This window comes from Pleurodeles waltl, chromosome 9 (genome assembly GCF_031143425.1).
Source record: "Pleurodeles waltl isolate 20211129_DDA chromosome 9, aPleWal1.hap1.20221129, whole genome shotgun sequence".
In the NCBI taxonomy this organism is placed as follows: Eukaryota; Metazoa; Chordata; class Amphibia; order Caudata; family Salamandridae; genus Pleurodeles; species Pleurodeles waltl.
In genome coordinates, this window is record NC_090448.1 from 141,749,042 (window position 1) to 141,769,959 (window position 20,918).

The 20,918-nt window shown below is 46.9% G+C and overlaps 1 protein-coding gene across 2 annotated transcripts in view; it reads left to right on the top strand.

Annotated features, from left to right (window-relative positions):
- The window catches only part of IL17RB (interleukin 17 receptor B), a 153,098-nt gene that overhangs the window by 114,372 nt on the left and 17,808 nt on the right, over nt 1-20,918 (top strand). For both annotated transcript variants that reach the window (XM_069206441.1, XM_069206442.1), the window contains exon 9: nt 13,553-13,628. In XM_069206441.1, coding sequence (XP_069062542.1) covers nt 13,553-13,628 — 76 coding nt within the window. The remainder of the gene's footprint in view (nt 1-13,552; nt 13,629-20,918) is intronic.

Consider the following 20,918-nt stretch of genomic DNA (forward strand, 5'->3'; position numbering starts at 1 on the left):
CGCAGGTTAATCAGCTAAAGGACTGCCAGTGTGTCCCATAACACTTTTTATAACTTTGAAGTGGTTCCCAGTGAATCACACCAACTCCTACCTAGAAATCCTCTATGGCTGTGTAAGGATGAGTCTTCTCGCCATCTTCTTTGGCAAGCCATCATCATTTGGTCTGTGTTTCCGCAAATGGTTTTTCGGTCCCCCCTCCAACCACTGCTGGCTAGAATTCCCTCACCAGGAACGAAAAAGTTCTTTCAGTAAGCCTGAGTCATTTAGCAAAATGAATTATTTTTCATTGGTGTCCAATTACAAACTGTCACTGAGCTCATGTACCCACATTCTCCACGTGCAACAGTGCTGCATGGGCACCATCAGTCTAGTGACAAAAGTATGCACTTCCAAAAGGGCAGACAGGACACAGAGCACTCTCCGACTAGCAAGGTGTGGATTGGGGGGCAGATTTATCATTCTTCCGTGCAGCGCTATGCAGCAAGCCACTTTGCTGCTTTGCAAGAAAGGGAAAGGACAGGAACACACCCTACTTACCATTAAAAGGCGCATTCCTGTCCTTTCCTAGCATTGGCACACTTTTGGCTGCCTAGCGCCAACACAGGCATCCTTGTGTCATGTTCCAAGGGTCCCTGTGTTGTAGGAAGGATTGTTTTTGTGCATGAAAGAACACCTTTTTGCATGAAAACAATCCTTTGAAGCATTTTCTTCTTTCCATGTATGCTTTCTGCAGCACACGTAGAAAGTCAAAAAACGAGGAGGAATAAAGATAATTCTCCTCGTACATCTCACTTAGGGAGGTGTAGCATTTTGATGCATTTCCAGGTCTAAAACTAATGGTAAATCTGGGAATGCACTAAAATCCATGGGTGGGTGCATGAACAACACCAACGCTCCACCCACGGAACATCTCCCTTGTGCAGAGTAACATACTGCAGCGATTTGTGGTGCCTTGCATTATTCTAGATTTATCAAACTATGCAGGGCCATGGAAGGTGGCCTTGCATGGCATGATACATTTCACATATGTTTTGCATCGTCCTTGCATGGCGCAAGAGTGACACTAAACCTCAATAAATATGGGCCTGAATGTTTAGTGTAGTATTAATATGGTCATATTGCTGGTTCTAATATGCTAACCACTTATTGTTACATCTAGGTAGGGATGCTCTGTAAGTAGCAATTCATAGGGGGGCGTGTTATTGGTAGATGCCATATGGTGTGCTTCTAGGTCTGTATGGCAGTCTGTGCTGTGTACCTCTCCATTATTCCTCACTGACGGGCACTCCCATCACCTTTCATTCCACATATATATTTCTATTTTGCTGGTTGTAGGAATGTGCCTGTTTTTGACATGGTTAACCCCCCGCTTTTTGTCTGGTATCTGATGTGATTTTGACTGAAAGTGCATTGGGTTCCTGCTAACCAGGTCCCAGTGCCAGATCCCTTATCCTAAATTGTACAGTTGTTTCTATCAATTGGCACCATCTATAGAATCATCTGTAAGTCCCTAGTAATAGGGCCCGAAGTACTTAAGAGGGCCCCTAAGTGATGGATCATCAATTGTTCCACCCTAGAAGACCACTCACCAAGCACATGACAGGCTTCCATTGCAGGAAGCATGTCTTAGTGCAGACAAAGGTAAAAACACAACATGGGACACAGCCTGTTTGCCATTTCCCCTAACACTGCATGCAATACATGTAAGTCACCCCTACACCAGGCCTGACAGCCCTAAGGCAGGGTGCATTATATTACATGTGAGGACATATTTGCAAGAGCAGATATACCCGTGCTATGCCTTTGTCGATTCTTAAACATAGTAAGGGGACAGGGAAGCCATTTTAAATGCATGTGCTGTACACTGGTCAATACGGGTTCCCCAGCTACATGATGGTTTTTAATGAAGATACGGATGTTCGGTATCAAACATCTCGTATTGGTAAGCCCACACTGGGTCCAGTAATGGATTTATCAATACATGCACCTTAGAGATGCCCCCTGAAAACCTACCAGCCTCTGGTGTGTTCACTGACTAGTTTGAGTCAGCCTGCCACCACCAGACACAAGTTTGACCACCTAAGGTGAGAGCCTTTGCTCTCGGGTGGTCAAACACAAAGCCTGCACTGGGAGGGTTGTTACACCCCTCACCCAACAGGATGACCTGCAAATCTACATTCCAAGGTGTGGAGCTTCAAAGAAGCCGACTGCTCTTGGAATGCAGATCTGGCTTCCGTCACAAAGGGTATCCCGACCCACCATGTCCCAGGGCCCATTTGGCACCTGGACAGGTGGGAAATTTCATATTCAGAGAGGTGTGTCCACCCCTCAGGTCAGTCTCAACCCTAAGGTGAGCTGTCTGATGTGGACACTACATTTCAGAATCTGCCATCTTGGTGTTGGCAGATCTAGGAACTCTGGGACAGGGCTATGCCCATTTCTCACAGGAAGTGGTCATAAAGGGGGTGTAGTGACCCCAAGGGTAAATAGCCCATTGGCTACTACCCTGCACTCCCTGAAACACCCCTGAATGTAGTATTTAGGGGAGCCCCTGGCACCAGAGAAGCAGATCCTGACGACTTAAGAAGTTCCCCCCTTCACCTCACAGGTCAAGCACACCATCTGCTGCATCCCCAAAGCTCCTTCCTAAGCCCGGACTCTTCAACAAAACATGACACCACTCACAGGCACTGTGAGTTCGCACATCAACCTACTCTGATGGCACACAGCTTGTCCTCTTGCTCTCAACAGGCCCCACCAAGACAAGACTAACTTCCACAACTTTATGAAGAACATATCCGCCTGGATGAAGGACAACTGTCTGAAGCTCAACACAGACAAAAAGGAGGTTCTGATCATTGGCAGACACTCAACGGTCTGGAACGACTCCTGGTGGCCAGCAGAGCTCAGACCCACCCCAACACAGAAAGATAATGCACAGCAAACCTCTGCATCATTCTCAACAGCAAACTCTCCATGAAACACCAGGTCAGCGACATTTCCTCAGCCTGCTTCTGCATGCTCTGCAAAAACCTTAAGTGGCTCTTCATTGGCATAAGGAACATAGTGATGCAGGCCCTCATCACCAGCCCGATGGACTACGTCAGCACACTCTATGCAGGCACCACAACCCAAGCAAGGTATAGAGTTCATATGATCTAGAAAGAAGCTGCTAGACTAATCCTCAACCTGCCCAAGAAAACCCACATAACCCAGCACCAGAAGGGTCTCCATTGGCTCCCGATCCAGAAGAGATGTCACTTTAAGCTCCTGACCCATGCCTACAAAGCCCTCCATAACCAAGGACCCACCGACCTGAGTCACCTCCTTCAGCTCCACTAACCGACCAGGAACCCCCAGTCAGCCCACATTGCCCTTGCAAAGCTACAACGCATAAGCTGCGACGAAGGACGATCCTTCTCCCATCTCACTGCCAAACTCTGGAACACCCTCCCCCTTCACCTCCTCACAGACCCCTCACTGACCCACTTCAGAAAAGGACTGAAAACATGGCTTTTCGAATCAACGCCTGCAGCAAGTGCCTGGATACCCACACCGGTGACAAGCCGCACTACACAAATACCACCTGATTGATTGATTGACCAAGAACCCTGAAGAGCCATGAAAGCAGAACAGGAGAAAAGAAGCAGCTGGCCTGGTACCAACCCTGCCAGACATGTGCATCTCTTGTTGAAATCTGCACCAAAGTCTGCTCGTCATGCAGCTCTGTCTCCAGAAACCCGGGAGGACTGCCTGCCTCCGAAAATGACTCAAGACTTCCAGTGAACAGCGGACCTGTTCTCCAGCAAATTCCAAAAGTAGGGACTCCAAAGCCACCGGAACCGCCACAACCTGACACTTGAAGTCATCACTGCCGCCACCATCTCTGACCCAAGTTGAAGTGGACCACCAGTGCCAACAAGTTTCCAAAGTCTTCCGGAGTCCAAGATCATTGTGGTTTCAACCCTTCTGGACTCACCTACGACCCCTGCAGCATCTGCATGCAGCCTCCCTCCGGTAAAGGAACCCTGACAACTGAAGACCCCTCTGCACCCGTCGCTTCTGAGCCATTGACCAAAGGTGCATACCTGTGCCTGAGCACCGTGAGGCCTGAGCTGTGCTGTTGGTTCAGCCTGAATGGCTTCCTGGCCAAAACATACAGTCTCTTTTTGCAGTGACGATCTTTTTTGAAACACATTTGGCACTGCCACTGTTTTGCACCCTGCACCCAGCCACCCCGTGCTGCTGGTAGTGTACTGCTGGAGCTGCATTGGACCTTGCTAACCACTCACCTTAACTCCTGGAGATTGGTCTTGTAAGATGCTGTACTCTTCCTGTTTGTAGAACTTGTTTTTCCTCCCATAGGATAACATTGCAAAACTCAGAAACTGCACTGTGTCCACTTTTTAAATTGAAAATAACTCCTATTTAAAAACGTGCTTACCTGAACGATTTTTCTCTGATGCCTAAACTGATGCCTAAACATATATAAAGATACTTGCTATTTTTATAAATTGGTGTGAATCTCCTTTTTTAGTCGTGTGTCTCATATACTGACCATTGTGTGTATTTGTGGATGTCTTGCACTCCTCTGTGTTAAGCCTAAAGCTGCTCGACCACACTACCTCCAAATAGAGCACTTTAGGATTGCATAGCAAGCCCTGTCCTCTCACTGGGGAACCCCTGGAATCCTTACACTGTGTACCTAGATATTGATATACCACATAAAGAGCCAGTTTCCTACACTGGTACACCACTGTCAGTATTTCTCCTAACATCATTGGCGAAAACCTGGCTTCTAACTACTTTTGCGTATGGAAATTAGGATGGTGATTTGTAACTAAATTAACAACGTAGAGGCACAACACTCTTTCATTCTGTGAGGTCTCTCATGTAGGTCATCCTGATCCTCTAGAGCCCTAACTATAGATGGCACGTGTTCTTGGGATTAGACTGATTCCTTTTTAGGACTCAGCAACAAGCAGCTTTAGCTGTCTGTAAGCACACCTGTTGTTTGAGGTGTGGCATCCCCCAGATAAATAGGTTCCTGGCCTGCTAGTTGTGTCTGGGGGCTCTGATTCAGGTCTGTTATCTCTTTGTTGGTTTTTCTTGTCATGGAAGAAGAATGGAATAAAAAACAGTGACATTTCAAATAAGCGGTGGTGGGGTGGGGGGGGGGGGGAGTGTGCGGTATCTATCTGGTAGCTTAATTTCAAAATGTGACACTAGATAACCAGGAATGATTCCTACTTCCATGCTTTACCGAATTGTGTGATTCTAGGCAAATAAGTTACTTTACAGAGCCTGATTTGTCTTTCTTACCACATACTAGCAAACTTAAATGCTAGAGTTCAAGATGAGTACTGTACAGACATCTCTCACACTTGATTTAATAGACTATAATGTTGCTCCCCCTTCTTTAAGAATCTAGGTCATGTTTAGGGTTTACACGACAACTAATTTGCCTCTTAGTACACTATTAGCATTGCAGTTGGGGGAGAGTAATGATTGTTTTTAAAAACTATCACTTTTAATCTGATGCACTAAAGTGAAACGCTTCCATATGTTGCCTTGTCTTATTCCATATCTACGAGGCCATGAAATGCCAAGCAAAGTGGCTTTGCCTGGCCTCATAGATATGGTTCTGCAGTCTGCGCCCACAGAGCATCGAAAAAAGTGAAGCTCTGGAGGCGCACGAGGCTCGTAAATATGCCCCATAGAGTGAACAGTTTACCAATTAAAATAGTAGATCAGCACCCAAAGAGGTCTTGTTGAATGGGTGAAAATGTAATACTTTTTGGAATCCACAAACATTGGCAGTAGTAGCATTGGAAAGCTGCATCAGTCTCAGGTTTACAGGCATGCTACTGGCAATCAAACACTCAAAAGCTGATGGAATGAATGCTTGCAAATAGTGTCCACTGACATCCTGTTCGGCGTCTGTTACCCTTCCCATCTCCTCCTGCTGCTGCTGCTACCTCTGCCTTGGGAACGAACTGAGAGCCTGTCTGACTCTCAGTTTGAGGCCCTTCTCCACCCGCAGGCTCCTGCCTGCGCCTCATCCCTGGTGGCATAGTGGCCATCTCCAAGTAAGTATTGTCTATGGGGGTTATTCTAACTTTGGAGGAGTGTTAATCCGTCCCAAAAGTGACGGTAAAGTGACGGATATACCACCAGCCGTATTACGAGTTCCATAGGATATAATGGACTCGTAATACGGCTGGTGGTAAATCCGTCACTTTTCCGTCACTTTTGGGACGGATTAACACCTCCTCCAAAGTTAGAATAACCCCCTATGTCTCTTTGTCTCTCCTTACTCCTGCTTTTTTACTTCTGCCTTTTACCTCTGATTTTAGGTCATTTTTCTTTTTCTGTCTCTTCTCTTATTTTTCCGTCTCTTCTGTTACCCTCTCAAACCTGCGCTGCCCCTGCGGCCCCCTCCCCTCCCACCTTCCAGCTGACCGGACCTCCTGCCTCCATCCCCTTCTTAATGACGACCATCCGCAGCGGGTGTGCTGCCAGCGTGCCGAAGGCGCACCAAAGGCAAGCCCATCCACTCCTGGACCGCGCCCAGCACCAGGGACCCTGGTTTGCGCCCCATCCACCAGTTATACGCCAGAACTCTACGCACCCTCAACCAGGGAAGATCCTCAGCCTGTCACCAAGCCGACCCCAGGAACACCAATGGACCATTTTCTAGCCGCGCCTCCTCCAACACCCTCCAAGGACTACCACATGTTCCCGCATGAAGCATGGACAGCCACCTCAAGTGCATACTCCTCAAAACATGCTCCTTTGTCAAACATGAGGTAGAAGTCTGGTACCTCCTCGACTCAACAGCCCTGGACGTCGCCTTCTTCAGGGAGGCCTGGATCACCCCACTGCTGCCCTAGACATCACCACGGCAAATCATCCACAAAGACAGAGACAACAGGTCTGGAGGAGGCATTGCCATAATCTACAAGAACAACCTCCGCCTGACTAGCAGCACTGAGTCATAGTCTCAGTCAACGCACAAGCACCTACACTTCCAGATCCAGACCAACCCAAACACCTTCCTACATGGCATCCTTATCTACAGGCCATCCAGACCCCTATCCCAGTTCTGCGGAGACTTCGCCGACCTCGTCGCTCCCCAAGCACTCACGTCCTCCTACTACATCCCACTCAGTGATCTCAATTTCCACCTTGATACTCTCGATGACTCCAACACCTGAAACCTCCTGGACAACCGCACAACTCTCGGCCTCAAACAACATGTCAATGTCCCCACCCACATACCTGGACACATTCTCAACCCTGTCTTCTCAGCAGAGGAGATCATCACCATCTCCCACACCTCCAAACACCATTGGACCGACCACAAGTGCATCCACTTTTCCTACACAAAGAACACTGCATGCCACCACATCCCCCGTTTTCCCAGCAGACACTGGGCCAAAGTCACAGTAGCACAGCTCACCAACGCACTCAACCACTCCCTCCCACCAGATGCAACGGACGTTAACAAAACCGCAAGCAACCTACACCGATGGCTCTCAAACTGCCCTGACCTCGTAGCCCCCCTAAGGAAACCAACAGGGGAACCACAGAGAAAAACACCCAAGTGGTTTACGCCAGACCTACAGGAATCCAAGCGTGCCTGCAGATGACTAGAATGTAAATGGAGGCTCAGCAAATCCACCGAAGACTGCACAGCCTACAAAATAGCAGTTATCACATGCCATTAGAACCACTGAAAAAAACGCCTTTCACGCACGCCTCAACACCAGCACTCAGAACAGCAGAGAGCTCTTCACCATCGTCAAAGAGCTCACGAACCCTGGGGCAGACACCTCATCCATCAATCCCTCCCTCCCAAGACCTCTGCGACGACCTCGCCACCTTCTTTCACAGCAAGATCCAGGGCATCTACGAAGGCTTCAGGAACCAAAGCCCACCAGCACTGCTCACCCCCACAGACCATGCACCCGACCAGATACTGAACCCCTGCACCCCCATCACCATAGAGGACACCCAAAGAATGATGAACTCCACCAACTCGGGAGCACCCTCAGACCCATGCCCTTGTCACATCCTCAGCCTGGCCAGCGCCTACATAGCACCGGAGCTCTGCCGAACCATCAACCTATCCTTTAGGACCGCCACATTCCCCTCAGACTGGAAACACGCCGAAGTCAGCCCACTACTCAAAAAACCCACCACCGTTCCTAGAGCTGAAGAACTACAGGCCCATCTCCTTGCTCCCTCTCCAAGCCAAAGTAATGGAGAAGGCCGTCAACCAGCAACTCACTGAGTTCCTCAAGACACACAATATCCTGGACCCTTCTCAGTCCAGTTTCAGAAGCAACCACAGCACCAAAACCACACTCTCAGCATACTGGACTACAGAGACACTGCCACACTCATCCTCCTCGAACTCTCTGCTGTATTTGGCACTGTCTCCCACTCCACCCTTGGCAACAGACTGCATGATGTCGGCATCCGAGACAAAGCCCTGAACTGGATCAGATCCTTCCTCACCGGAAGAACACAGAAGGTCAGACTAACACCATTCACATCAGAACCTAAAGACACTTGCTGCAGAGTGCTTCAAGGATCCTCACTCAGCCCAACGCTTTTCAACATCTGCATGACCCCACTCGCCAAGATCACCAAACAACACAAGCTAAACATAGTCTCCTATGCTGACGACACCCATCTGATCCTCTCCCTGTCGGAGGACTTTGCGCAAGCCAAGAGGAATTTCCACAATCGAATGAGAGCAGTCGCTGCTTGGATGGAGGCCAGCTGCCTCAAGCTCATCTCGGACAAACCAGGGATCCTCGTGATCGGCTCCACCCCTGCTGCCTGGAATTACTCCTGGTGGCCCACTGCACTGGGTAATGCCCCCGCCCCCACGGACCATGCCCCCAACCTGGATATCATCCTGGACTCCACTCTATCGATGACCCTCCAAGATAACGCCGTCTCCTCATCAAGCTTCCACACCCTCCGTCTCGTTCGGAAGATCTTCAAGTCGATTCCCCCTGACACGAGGAAGACAGTCACCCACGCACTCATCATCAGCAAACTGGACTATGGCAACGCTCTATATGCTGGCATTACAAAGAAACTTCAATCACGAATACAAGTCCAATATGCAGCAACCAGACTCATCCTGCAAATCCCCCGACACAGCTGAATCTCCTCCCACCTGCACTAAACTGCTGATCCACACCTTCAGAGCACTGCACAACATAGGACCAGCATATCTCAACCACCGCCTAACCTTCTACGTACCCAACACAAGTCTCCATTCTTCCCAGCTTGCCCTTGCAGCTGTCCCCAAGATCCAGAAAAGTACAGCAGGATCCTTCTCCTACCTAGCAGCCCAGACATGGAACACACTTCCCCTCAAGCTCAGGCAGACCGCATCACTGAAGCAGTTCAGGAAAGACCTCAAGACCTGGCTCTTCGACCGAGCAGCATGCCTTTATTCAGCGCCGTGAGACCCTATGGGTGATTAGCTGCGCTTTACAAATCCTTGATTGATTGATTAGTCTAACCAGTGGCAATCCTTTGGGGTAAAATTGTAACCCATCATTTGTTGCCCATTGTGCCACCCTAGGTAGAGGCCCAAATAATTCAAATCAGTACTGACCCTGTTCCTCATGGAAACAGTCCCTCCCAAACTTTTGTCATCCCAACTCCCCCCCGCACTCTGCAGCCCACTGCTTTTTGAGTTGGAGATTAACACCCCCCCAAATGTCACTAATTAAGTAAAGCCCCAGTTTCCCCATCAGATAGTCATTCATTCTCCCTCATACCCCACCCTACTTGCTTTTTAATAGAGCACTTCTCCCACTCCTCCTTTGCGAAGTCGCATCAAGGAGCTCCCCTTAATGGACACCAACTCCACCTCTCTATGTTGTGAAGAGGCAGATACACAGTACAATGAGCAGTGATCTTCTTCTGGGGCCCCACGAGCAATTCTTAAACTGTGTACAAACATCTGCCCGTAGGGAGGGGGGCAATTATATCTGTCCTCTACATGCCTTTAGTTCCAGCCCAAGAATTTGGGATAAAAAAAATTGATGCCTGGGGATACATCATGCTTACACAGCGGAATAAATGTGCCTTCCCAGTAGCTTCCAGTCATAGTCTCCTGACAAATATATGACGTGATTCAGCAGGTACAGTAATTTAAACAGGTGCAACACAAATGCCCCTCTTGAGGTAGAGGATTTATGCACACAGAGACCAGGAGGCAGGGACATAGGAACAGCACTTTGTTACCCTTACAAAAAAGTGCATTTATTTTCATGACACACAACAAGAGACAAAACAGGACATGGCACACCTAAGCTGGACCCAGCTTAGGGGACTACAGGAAAGAAAGGGGTTACTCGGCCCCACATATGGTGGTTAAGGTAACTTGCCACTAGTGTCCTGCAAGTTTGTATAACAGAATATCAATTACAGAAATATTTTATCAACAATATAGGGGAACAATATATCTCCCAAAAATTAAGAATATAATCTTTTTAATAAATAACTAATATTTCAAAATATTAAATAAGTTCTAACTGGTGTATATACATATGTAATAAATAACATAGACAATGGACCCCGTCCCAGTGAAAAAATGGATCTAAAGTTGAGTGCCATCTCTACCCAAAGTGTTGGAGTTCGGAGGAGTAAGATGTACTATTCCCTCTAACTACCAAAAGAGAACAGTTTGGCCTTTGAAGGGGTTAGATTTACTACTGCCACTTCAGTCTAAGCAACACCAAGGAAAGTGTTATGCTTTGGAGGTTTATGTTCACCCTCCTGGACACGTCTACATTACCATTCAGACGCTGGCTAACTTCTTCACTTCACCAGTTAAAATAATGTGAGGAATGCAGGGAGAAGGTGGTAATTTGGTTAAAGGACTAAGTTGATGATTCACTAGGAGAACTGATTTGAATGCCAGCTTCCTTATTTTTGTGTGGTCATGTTCAACATCAATTTGTCTCTCTGCATGCCAGGTCCATTATTAGGTCTCAGATACAGTCAGCTTTATGTTGATAAGACCTGTCCTCTTACAGAGGACTGACCTTTAGCATGGGCAAGCTGGTTCCATGTCCAGGACATCACCCTTCCAATAGACACACAGAGCTGTCTACTTTAAGGTCAGGCAAACACCAGAGGGGACACTTGGCTCCAGTGATTCAATTTAAACTGCTTTTAACCATTTTTATATGCTGAAGGTTCTGTTTTGGATATCCCATGAAACATCTTCCTCCCCCTCCAGACTCCCTTTTAACCCTTATCGCCATGCACTAACACAGTGCTTAATTTGAAAATAAAAAGGTGCCTGTGCCCAAAGCTCTCCTTTTAAACTAGCGGTTGTTGCAATTAAATGTGCAAGGACGGAATACTGAGGCAGCGTAGTTCTGAAGCCATCTCGGGCCTCTTCAATCCATTTACAGCCGCTCCCTGCCCCATCAGCTCACTCTGGCAGCTTTCTGCTTTCTCCCATTGTAACGCCTTTTCATTTTTCTCTTCCTCTGTCTTTCCCATATGTGTCTTTTGCTCGCAGTAAATACATGAGGCAGAAGAATAAGCACCGGCCCTCAAATGTAAGTGCCGGTGCTCAGCACCCGAAACAACAAGCACAAATTCAGCACTGCATTAACAACACCCTACCCCCAGAAACAAGTTGGCACCAGTTTCACAGTTAAGCTGTAGGTGATTCAGGTGAGTTGGAGGTGGGACAGTTGTTCATCTTTAGAGACCAGTCACTACTCAGCTAGGGACTTACCTGTCAACACAAAATGGGCTCTAGGCTGCTTCATTTATTCACCATGAGCCGTGAGGGAACAAAATTTGTTTCCACTCAATGCAATATTCGAGCAAAGGTAGCTCTGGTAGTACATATAATTATAGTGGGCTTTGAGTCTGTCATTTGCATATGAATGGGTGGCTTTGTTGTGTATTTCACTTACCTGCGTCTTATTTTGATGGCTTTTCTCCCTACATTTGTGTTTCCCAGGACCATTTCGATCTCAGGCCCTGATATATACTTTTTGACGCAAACCTGTGTTAGCGCAGGTTTGCGTCAAAAACTATACTGCCAGCTAACGACATATCTCACCGCCATCTGGGCTTCATATTTAGGCTAGACGCTAGCCGGTGCTAAGGCCCAGTTAGCATCAAAATTATTGATGCTAACCGAGTGGGGGAGGTGTAGGGGAAACTGGAGATTGTTGTGCTTGAAAGAATGGCGCTAGTCAGGTTAGAGTCAAAAAAATGACTACAACATTATTAGCGTCCTTATTTCCACGCACAATCCCCATGGACATGACCCCTGTCTAAGTAAAGCCAGAAGTCATGCCCCCCAGCCCAATGGCCATGCCCAGGGGACCTAAGTCCCCTGGGCATGGCCATTGGGCACAGTGCCATGTAGGGTGGACCCCAAGTTAGGCCCCCCCCATGGCACTTTGCAAAAAAATATAAAAATACTTTCCTGGACTTACCGGGGATGGGTCCCCCCCCCCATACTTAGGTGTCCTCCAGGTGTGGGTGCCAGTGGGTGGGGGTGCCCCTGGGGACAGGGAAGGGCACCTGTGGGCTGGTTCCATGGTCTCTGATCATGTAAATGAGCCCACAGGTCCCCTAATGCCTGCCCTGACCCAGATGTTAAATAAGGGTGCTAAGCAGGCTTAGCGCCATTATTTAAGGCCCTCCTTCTCCCGTGCGTGATTTTTGCATGGGAGGATGAATAAGGCGCTAGGGCCTTTGAGCCATTTTTTGCCTGGGAACGCCTACCTTGCATCTCATTGACGCAAGGTAGTTTTCCGCAGGCCAAAAATTATTTTAACTCCATTATTTTGGCACTAGCCGTGTCTAGCACCAAAATATAAATATGGAGTTAAGTTTGTGCCAGGTTTGCGTAAAAAATTAAACAAACCTGGCACAAACAGAGTATAAATATGGGCCTTAGTGTTCTGGTACTATGTTAAAAAATGGCTCAAATGGATGCTTGTGCATTGTTGGCATTAATGTAACCCAATATAAGCATTCGAAAAGCCAATGGGTTTCACTGCAGAGATCTAAAAGTTTTGACAGTGTCTGTTATTACACAGCCATCACACGACAGATGTGTACAAAGCACAACTGACGAATCAAAGAGTCAAGGCAGAGGAAACTACCCATCTTTTGTGAACTTTCATGTATTCAGGGAAATGATAGAGCATCACAGTCAAAGAAATAGTTATAAACATAAAAAGGGCTTAAGAATCTGAGGGATACTGATACTGTGAATTGTTATGAAATATGTCTGAGGAAGCACAATGATGATTTATTTAAACCAAGTTACTGAACTGGATAAAAAGAGAAAGGAAATGTGCTAATGATTATTTTACCTGGTAAAACCCAATTCCCAAATCTTGTGTCAAGTGGTTCTCACTGTTACAATGATGTTACGGAGCAAAGCTTTCTGTGGCCTCAACCAATCCTTTATTCTGTTTTCGAGTTACAAATGAATTATCATCCTTTCAGACACTAAAACATAATTGTTTTACAGGTATATCCTTTGCTTCCCACATGTCAGAATGACTGCAAAAGGCATCAAAAAATGGTTGACTGCATTCATATCACAGGTAATCATTAATATGCAAATATATTGCTAACCATAACTCATGAGCATTACGTAATATAGCCTTAGAACCCGCCGTAGCGGGCTCTACCGGCTATTAAAGGCCCGCTCCCCGCGTTAAATTGAGGGCATTTAACAAGGGAGAGGGACTTTAATAGCCGGTAGAGCCCGCTACGGCGGGTTCTAAGGCTATTAGAACATTCTGCCACACAGGGCAGAATGTTCTATTAAAAAAAAAAATGTTCACGGAGCCCGAGGGGATTAAAATCCCCTCGGGCTCCGTGAGGCTTTGTTCACAGCTGTTGCTGTGAACAAAGCAAACATTGGAATGTTGGCGCTGCGGGCTTTTACCGGCCAGTAAAAGCCCGCAGCACTCCATTGTTTTCAATGGAGCCCCCAGCATTCCAATGTTCTAATTTGTGTGAGAGGCCTGAATCAAGGGAGCTGAAAAGCCAAGTGAAGACCCCAGTTAGTAAAGCGCTGCTTGTTCTTTAGTCAATTAAATTGTAATAGTTTTAGTACATCTTTAAAGATAGAACACATATAACAATGAAGCAGCACACAAAAAGTTACTTTTTTATGTTTTTGGGGGGATGGGGTCATTCTGCATTAAATGAGCCCACAACACACAGCTTAAACTGCAATGTTCAAATGTATAAAAGGTTGATGTTCTCAGCAGAGGTTATTGGCTTAAAGCGGATGTCGGCAATTTACATCAGAATCAGTATGTTAATGGTAACAGCGCTTCAGTAATGAAAGTTGCCAATTGACAGAAGTGGGTCATGTTAAGTAGAGCAGTCTTTCCCAACCTTTTGATTTCTGTGGACCCCCACTTTAGCATTACTGGAATCCGGTGACCCCCCCCACTGAGTCATTGCTGAAAACTGGGGATCTAACCTGTTAATATTATTTAATTTATTAAGCAGTCCCGGACCACCTGAGGAGGCTTTGCAGACCCCCAGGGGTCCCCGGACCACAGGTTGGGAACCACTGAAGTAGAGCATGATAGATACATGATGTGAACAAACATCATGTTTTATTCAAATCAAGAACCCCATATCAATATTTCTAAAAAAAAACTACCATCCTTGAATATACAGATGTTAGAAGAAGAGGTCCACTTTGAAGGTAATCATGTGAAGCTAGCAGCTACTTCCATAGGTATCCCTAAAATGGGACATGACTGTGGGATAGCCAATGTTGGATGCACTAGATAGGTCTAAATGAACCTACAGCGGAGGTCCTTGTATTTGATCCCAACATTGTACCCACCCTTAGCTGCAGACGTTCAGGTCACAACTCACACTGTCGATATGGTAGCCTGATGAGGACTTCCCACCTCATAATTTACAGTTGTAAATTGGATTCACACTGCTCAATCCCTCTACTCTTAAGCCATTGAGTAACGGACAAATAAAAACATCACTTTACGCTGGCTCTGCAGCTTGGCCATTAAGTCTGCAGCTTGGCCATTAGCACCACCGAATCACAAAATAAGACCAATGATCCTGCATTCAGAACTGGGGGCCAGGGATAAATTGTACTTCTTGGCATGCCCTTTTCTCTCCTACCATGTCCTGATAGTTTCTTAATAAAGTACGTTAATCTTAATTTACCAATTACCTCAAGGAATCGCCCTCATTGTGCCTATTTTTTTCTTATGCAAGCCTAAATCTTTTTTATTAACTAAATAACTTTTATATTACTTATAGCAAATGGCATGTTAGCCAAACTCCTCCACTCGAATGGTATTAACTTCTCTACATGTACGTCGATGGCAGCCAGCTACTTGTCAGACTGGGCAGTAATATAACATCTGGCACTCAATTTTAACTATGTATGAGATGCATGTGGGAATGGTTGGGTAGTAACCGGCTTAAACTCAGTTTAATGCGTAACAAACTGACATGATGATGGTAAATAGGAAAAAAATCTTTGGTTTGAGTTCATTGGCCAGCAAAAATGAGTTCTGGCCCAGCCCAGTAGAGATAGGCAAGTGCGTCGAAGTAAAGATCGCATCGAACCTATAGCCCTTCAATCTCATGATTGTACTATCTGAAATAGCTAAGAAACATTAAGCCTTTCCTTATAATAGATGGAACAAGGTCGACCGTTTCGGCGAATATTGCCTCCAGAATCATTTATGCCAACTTGATATGTTTGGGCTTATGGGAATATGTACTTCAGGGAATGCAGGTGAATCAGAATGACGTTTCATGTCTGGTACTTGGAGTCCTCAGTTTTAGCCAGGCCTGACCGCTCCTTCGGTCACTACACTCTATTTGGGTTTTCATTCACCTCAAGATGTTATGCACAGTGCAGAAGGCAATGAATGGATACTCGCCCTGATTCATACAGAAGCACATCAAGGTCGGTCAGTCTTCTAGAGCTCTGTGGACCTCCACTACCTGTGTGCTGGTAATTCATGAATTTATCAAAAACAGAACTGGGGGATGTATTTTCTGTGCCCATTCAGTCCGATTATGGACCTCTTCGCCGGCTAACCTGAGATCTATAAACTGCTAATCTGGCTATTGTCCCAAGCATTCCAAACTCTCTCTTCTTCCATTTAACTTTCAGTCAGACATGACTGGTATTTTTAGTGCCAAGAACGTACTGGTGTACTTACACGGTATACGTTGAATTAAAAGAACAAAACATTCACAGGTTACTAATGTAATGTTATTTTTTTAAAATATATCTCAAAATTAATAGTTTTTCCTCCTTAACCTTAACTCCAACGCTTTCTTTTCAAAATATGTATGTTTTGCCTAATTAAATGTTTTTTATTTGATTACATTGCTCTAAATTAATGTAAATTATTTTTAATGAAAGAAGGGAGCCTTAAGCATGAAATAAATGAGTCATCACTGCTATGGGTTTAAAGATTTTCCATGTACGTTAAATAAAGACGTTAAAATGGACATGATACTATTTTACCAGGTTTGGAACTTGTGATATACTTCTAGCACAAGGAATTCTGTAATAAACACATGAACCCTTTGAGAATACGTAACGTATGAGTGACCTACAATACTCTGGAACAGGAATATTAACATTAACCTAATCGATTTTACAAGGATTCACACACATTCCACACTGATTTCTACAGTAAAGGCATTACCCATCTAATTTGTTTTAGCAGTTTTAAAAACTGAGAGGCAGATTTACTAATATTTTGTGCTGGATTTTTGCATCAGGAAGAAACTCTAAATGGTGCAGAATATATACATACATACATATACATATATATGTAATCTACATAGATATGTATATGTGTGTCTATATATATTTTACCCAGTGGTGGCCGTTTCAGTTTGATCAGCATTTCCATCAAAATCAAATAAAATCAGGATTTATAGAGTGCACCTACTCACCCATAAGGGTCTCAAAATGTTGAGGGGGTTTGTCCTCTGAGCTTCAGTTGAACAGCCAGGTTTTAAGGTCCTTCCTGAATTGAGGTAGCGATTGTGACTGCCTTAGGTGCAGGGTATTCCACCTCTTTGCTCCGAGGCAGGTGAAGCATCTTCCACTGGCCGAGGTCTTCCGTATGCAGGGTACTGTGGCTAGTGCTTGCTGAGCAGAGCGGAGAGGTCTGGAGGGGGAGTAGAAGGTGATGCAGTGGTTGAGGTAGGTGGGTCCTAGATTGTGGAGGGCCTTGTATGCGTGGACGAGGAGTTTGAAGTTAATTATTTTCTCGATAGGAAGCCAGCGGAGGACTCTTAGGTGATTGGAGATGTGTTTTCAGCAGGAAATGTCCAGGATGAGTCTGGCGGAGGTGTTTTGGATGTGCTGTCGTTTCTTCAGGTTTATCTGGGTGGTGCCGGCATAGAGGGTGTTGCCATAGTCGAGTCTGCTGATAACCAGGGCATAGGTTACAGTTCTGCTGCAGTTCTTTGGGATACATTTTTAGATCTTCCGGAGAAGTCGGAATACAGAAGGAAGCGACTAAGTTGACTTGGCGGGTCATAGTGAGCGATTAGTCCAGGATGAAGCAGAGGTTGCGCGTATAGGTTGTTAGGGGGGGAGGGGAGTGCTGAGGGTGGATGGCCACCAGTAGTCATCCCAGGCTGATATGAATGGTCCCAGAAGGACGATCTCGGTCTTGTGAGAGTAGAGCTTGAGGCAGTTGTCCTTTATCCAGACAGCAACGGTTTCCATCCCGTTGTGGAAATTCTTCTAAGCATTTGTGGGCTTTTCTGTCAGTGAGATGATCAGCTGGGTATTCTCGGTGTAGGAGACGATGTTCAGCCTGTGGTTCCTGATGATGGATGTGAGAGGAGCCATGTAGATGTTGAAGAGTGTGGGGCTCGGGGAGGAGCCCAGTAGAACTCTGCAGCTGATCTCCTTAGACTCTGACAGGCAAGGCGAGAGTCTGACTCTCTGTGTTCTACCAGACAGGAAGGAGCGTATCCATTGTATGGCCTTTTCGCAGATTCCAGCTGTGTTTAGTCTGGAGCAGAGGGTGAGGTGCAAGACCGTATCGAATCAGCAGATAGGTCCAGTAGGATGAGAGCAGCTGTATGGCTGCGGGCAAGGAGTGAGCGGATGTCATTTGTGGCTGCGCGGAAGGCAGTCTCTGTGCTGTGGTTGCTCCTGAAACCTGATTGGGAGAAGTCCAGGATGTTGTTGTCCTCGATGTGCTTACTAAGCTGTGCATTGATAGCCTTTTCGATGACCTTGGCTGGGAAAGGTAGCAGAGAGATGGGGTGGTTATTCTTTAGGTCCAGGGGGTCAGCCGTGGGTTTCTTCAAGAGCTGGCTGATCCTGGTGTGCTTCCAGTCCTATGGGAAGGTGGCTGTCTCTATGGAACAGTTGAGGTTGTGGCTGTGCTCGGGTGCGATGAATGTGTTAGCTTTGTTGAAAGTGTGGTGACGACAGGGGTCTTTAGGGGCTTTGGAGTGGATGGTGCTCATGATGGTGCTGGTCTTGACCGTGGTGAGAGTGGTCCAGCGGTGCAGGATCTGTGACGGTTCGGTGGGCCAGAGCTCGGGGGTTGTTGGAGGGTTTGGGGGGTCTTGGGAGCCGAAGCTGTTGTGTATGTCTTTGATTTTCTGGCCGAAGAAGTTGGCTAGTCCTTCGCAGAGGTCTTGAGATGGAGGTATGCTTGCAGTTTCCAAGGGGTTTGGCTAGCTCTTTGACCATGGTGAAGAGCTCTTTGGTTTTGTGAGCGGTAGCCCTGATACAGTCCTCTTTCCTGGTGACTCTGATGAGGTGGGGTTGGAATTTGGTGGCAGCTTTGAAGGCCTCAAAGTTTTCCAGGCACTTGCTATTTCTCTGTCTTTTCTCTAGCCGTGTGCAGGTGTGCCTGGAGTCCTGGAGTGCATGGGAGAACCAGCTGGCCTTCTTGAGGTGGTGTTTAGCTGAGGTCTTACGGAGAGGTGCTAGGGTGTTGGCACATTCGGAGATCCATTGGTGGAAGTTCTGTGCTGAGATGTTAGCATCTGAGGTGAGGGGTAGTGGGGACTTGCTGAGGGTGTTGATGAGCTGCTCCTCGGTGATCTGGTTCCATTTTCTGCTTAGTGCTCGGAATGTGCGGAGGTGGAGGGTCGATGAAGTGATGGTGAAATGGATGCAGTGGTGGTCAATCCAGTGAAGCTTGGAGGTGTTGTCGATGGTAATGTTGTTGCTGGTGGATAAGATGACGTTCAGGGTGTGTCCATCAATACGTTTTGGTGAGGTGACCAATTGCTTTAGTCCTATTGTGGCGAGGTTATTGAGCAGGGAGGCGGTGTTGGTGTCGCTGCTGTTGTCAGTGTGGTAGTCGAGGTCACTGAGGATGAAGTAGTTCAAGGAGGAAAGAGAGTGCAGAGAAATGATGGTGGCAATGGAGTTGCTGAAGGCTGGTCAGGGCCAGGTGGTCTGTATATGAGGTTGCTGCGGAAGGTTGACTTGGGGGTGGCGTGTATCTGGAAATGGAGGTGCTCCATGGGGGAAGAGTGTTCTTCCGTGTTGGTTGTCAGGAAGAGGGTAGATTTGTATACGATGACCAGAGTTCTACAGCATTTTTGTGGAGCGAGAGAGGATGCTGAGGAGGATGCAGCTGAGGTGCTCTGGATTGGTGTTCAATGGCTCTGTGGCGGGAGGGTCCGGTGCTTGGTGTATGGTGAGGGTGCAGTGACAGTAAAGGCAGGAGAAAGGTCCATGGGTGTCTCAGGGTGTTGCGAGATGGCAGGCAGCAGGGTGTCCTCAGTTTAACGCTTTGAGGGTCTCTGCGTTGTAGCGATGGAAGGTCAGAGGACCAGGGTTCGTGGCGCTGGGTGCCGCCTGGGCGCAGATGGGCACTGATGGGCTTGCCTTTGGCATGCCATCATCATGTCGGCGGTGCAGCTGCAATAAAAAAGGGGAGGGAGACAGGGGGTTCGGTCAGGTGGGAGGCGAGAGGGCAGGAAAGCAGTTCGCAGGGAGGGAGGGGGCAGGGCCGCAGGGGCAACAGCGGTGGGGAATGGAATGCGGGAAATGCAGGCAGAGTGAAAAGCTGAAGAAGAGAGAAAGAAGCAAGAAAGAAAAAAAAATAAAGATGACAGAAAAATCAGCAAAAGTAAAAAGTCACAGCAAGATACGTACATACAGATGGCCACTAGGTCACAAGGGATAAGCCGCAGGAGGGAGCCTGCGGGTGGAGTGGGCCTCGAACTGAGAATCAGGCAGGCTTTCAATTTGAACGTAGCAGAGGAGAGTGAGCAGATGTTGACCAGGAGGTTAGAGGAGTCACCCTCTCAGCGCGCAGCGGGCGCCATTAAGAAGCAGAGGGAGGTGGGAGGCGGGAAAGCGCTTCGCATGGAGGGAGGGGGTCAGGGCGGCAGGGGCAGGAGCGGTGGGAAATGGAACACAGGAAACACTGGGAGAGTGAAAGGCAGAAGAAGAGAGGAAGAGACAAGGAAGAAAAGAAAAAATAAAGATGACAGAAAAATAAGCAAAAGTAAAAAGTGGCAGCAAGATACTTACATACAGATGGCCAGTAGGCCACCAAGGATGAGGCGCAGGAGAGAGCCCCCCCACAGAATTTTATTTTTTTCGTTTTGCCTATAACTTTGACATCATATGACAAATGTTTGCAAAACTTCCCAAAACTATGCTCTAATATGCCGAGATGGGCATGGAAAATTTGGGCGTGATTCATCAAGCGAGGGTTAAGATAAAAGAGGGAGCCCTATATGCAAAATCCCCAAGCATTTTTTAATAAACTTTTGCCAGAAGTGTTTTAGCAAAAACTGCTGATTGGAATTACACCACATTTGGCAGGTATCTAGATCTTTGTTCATAGATTGTGCTTTTTGGGCCAGATGTATCA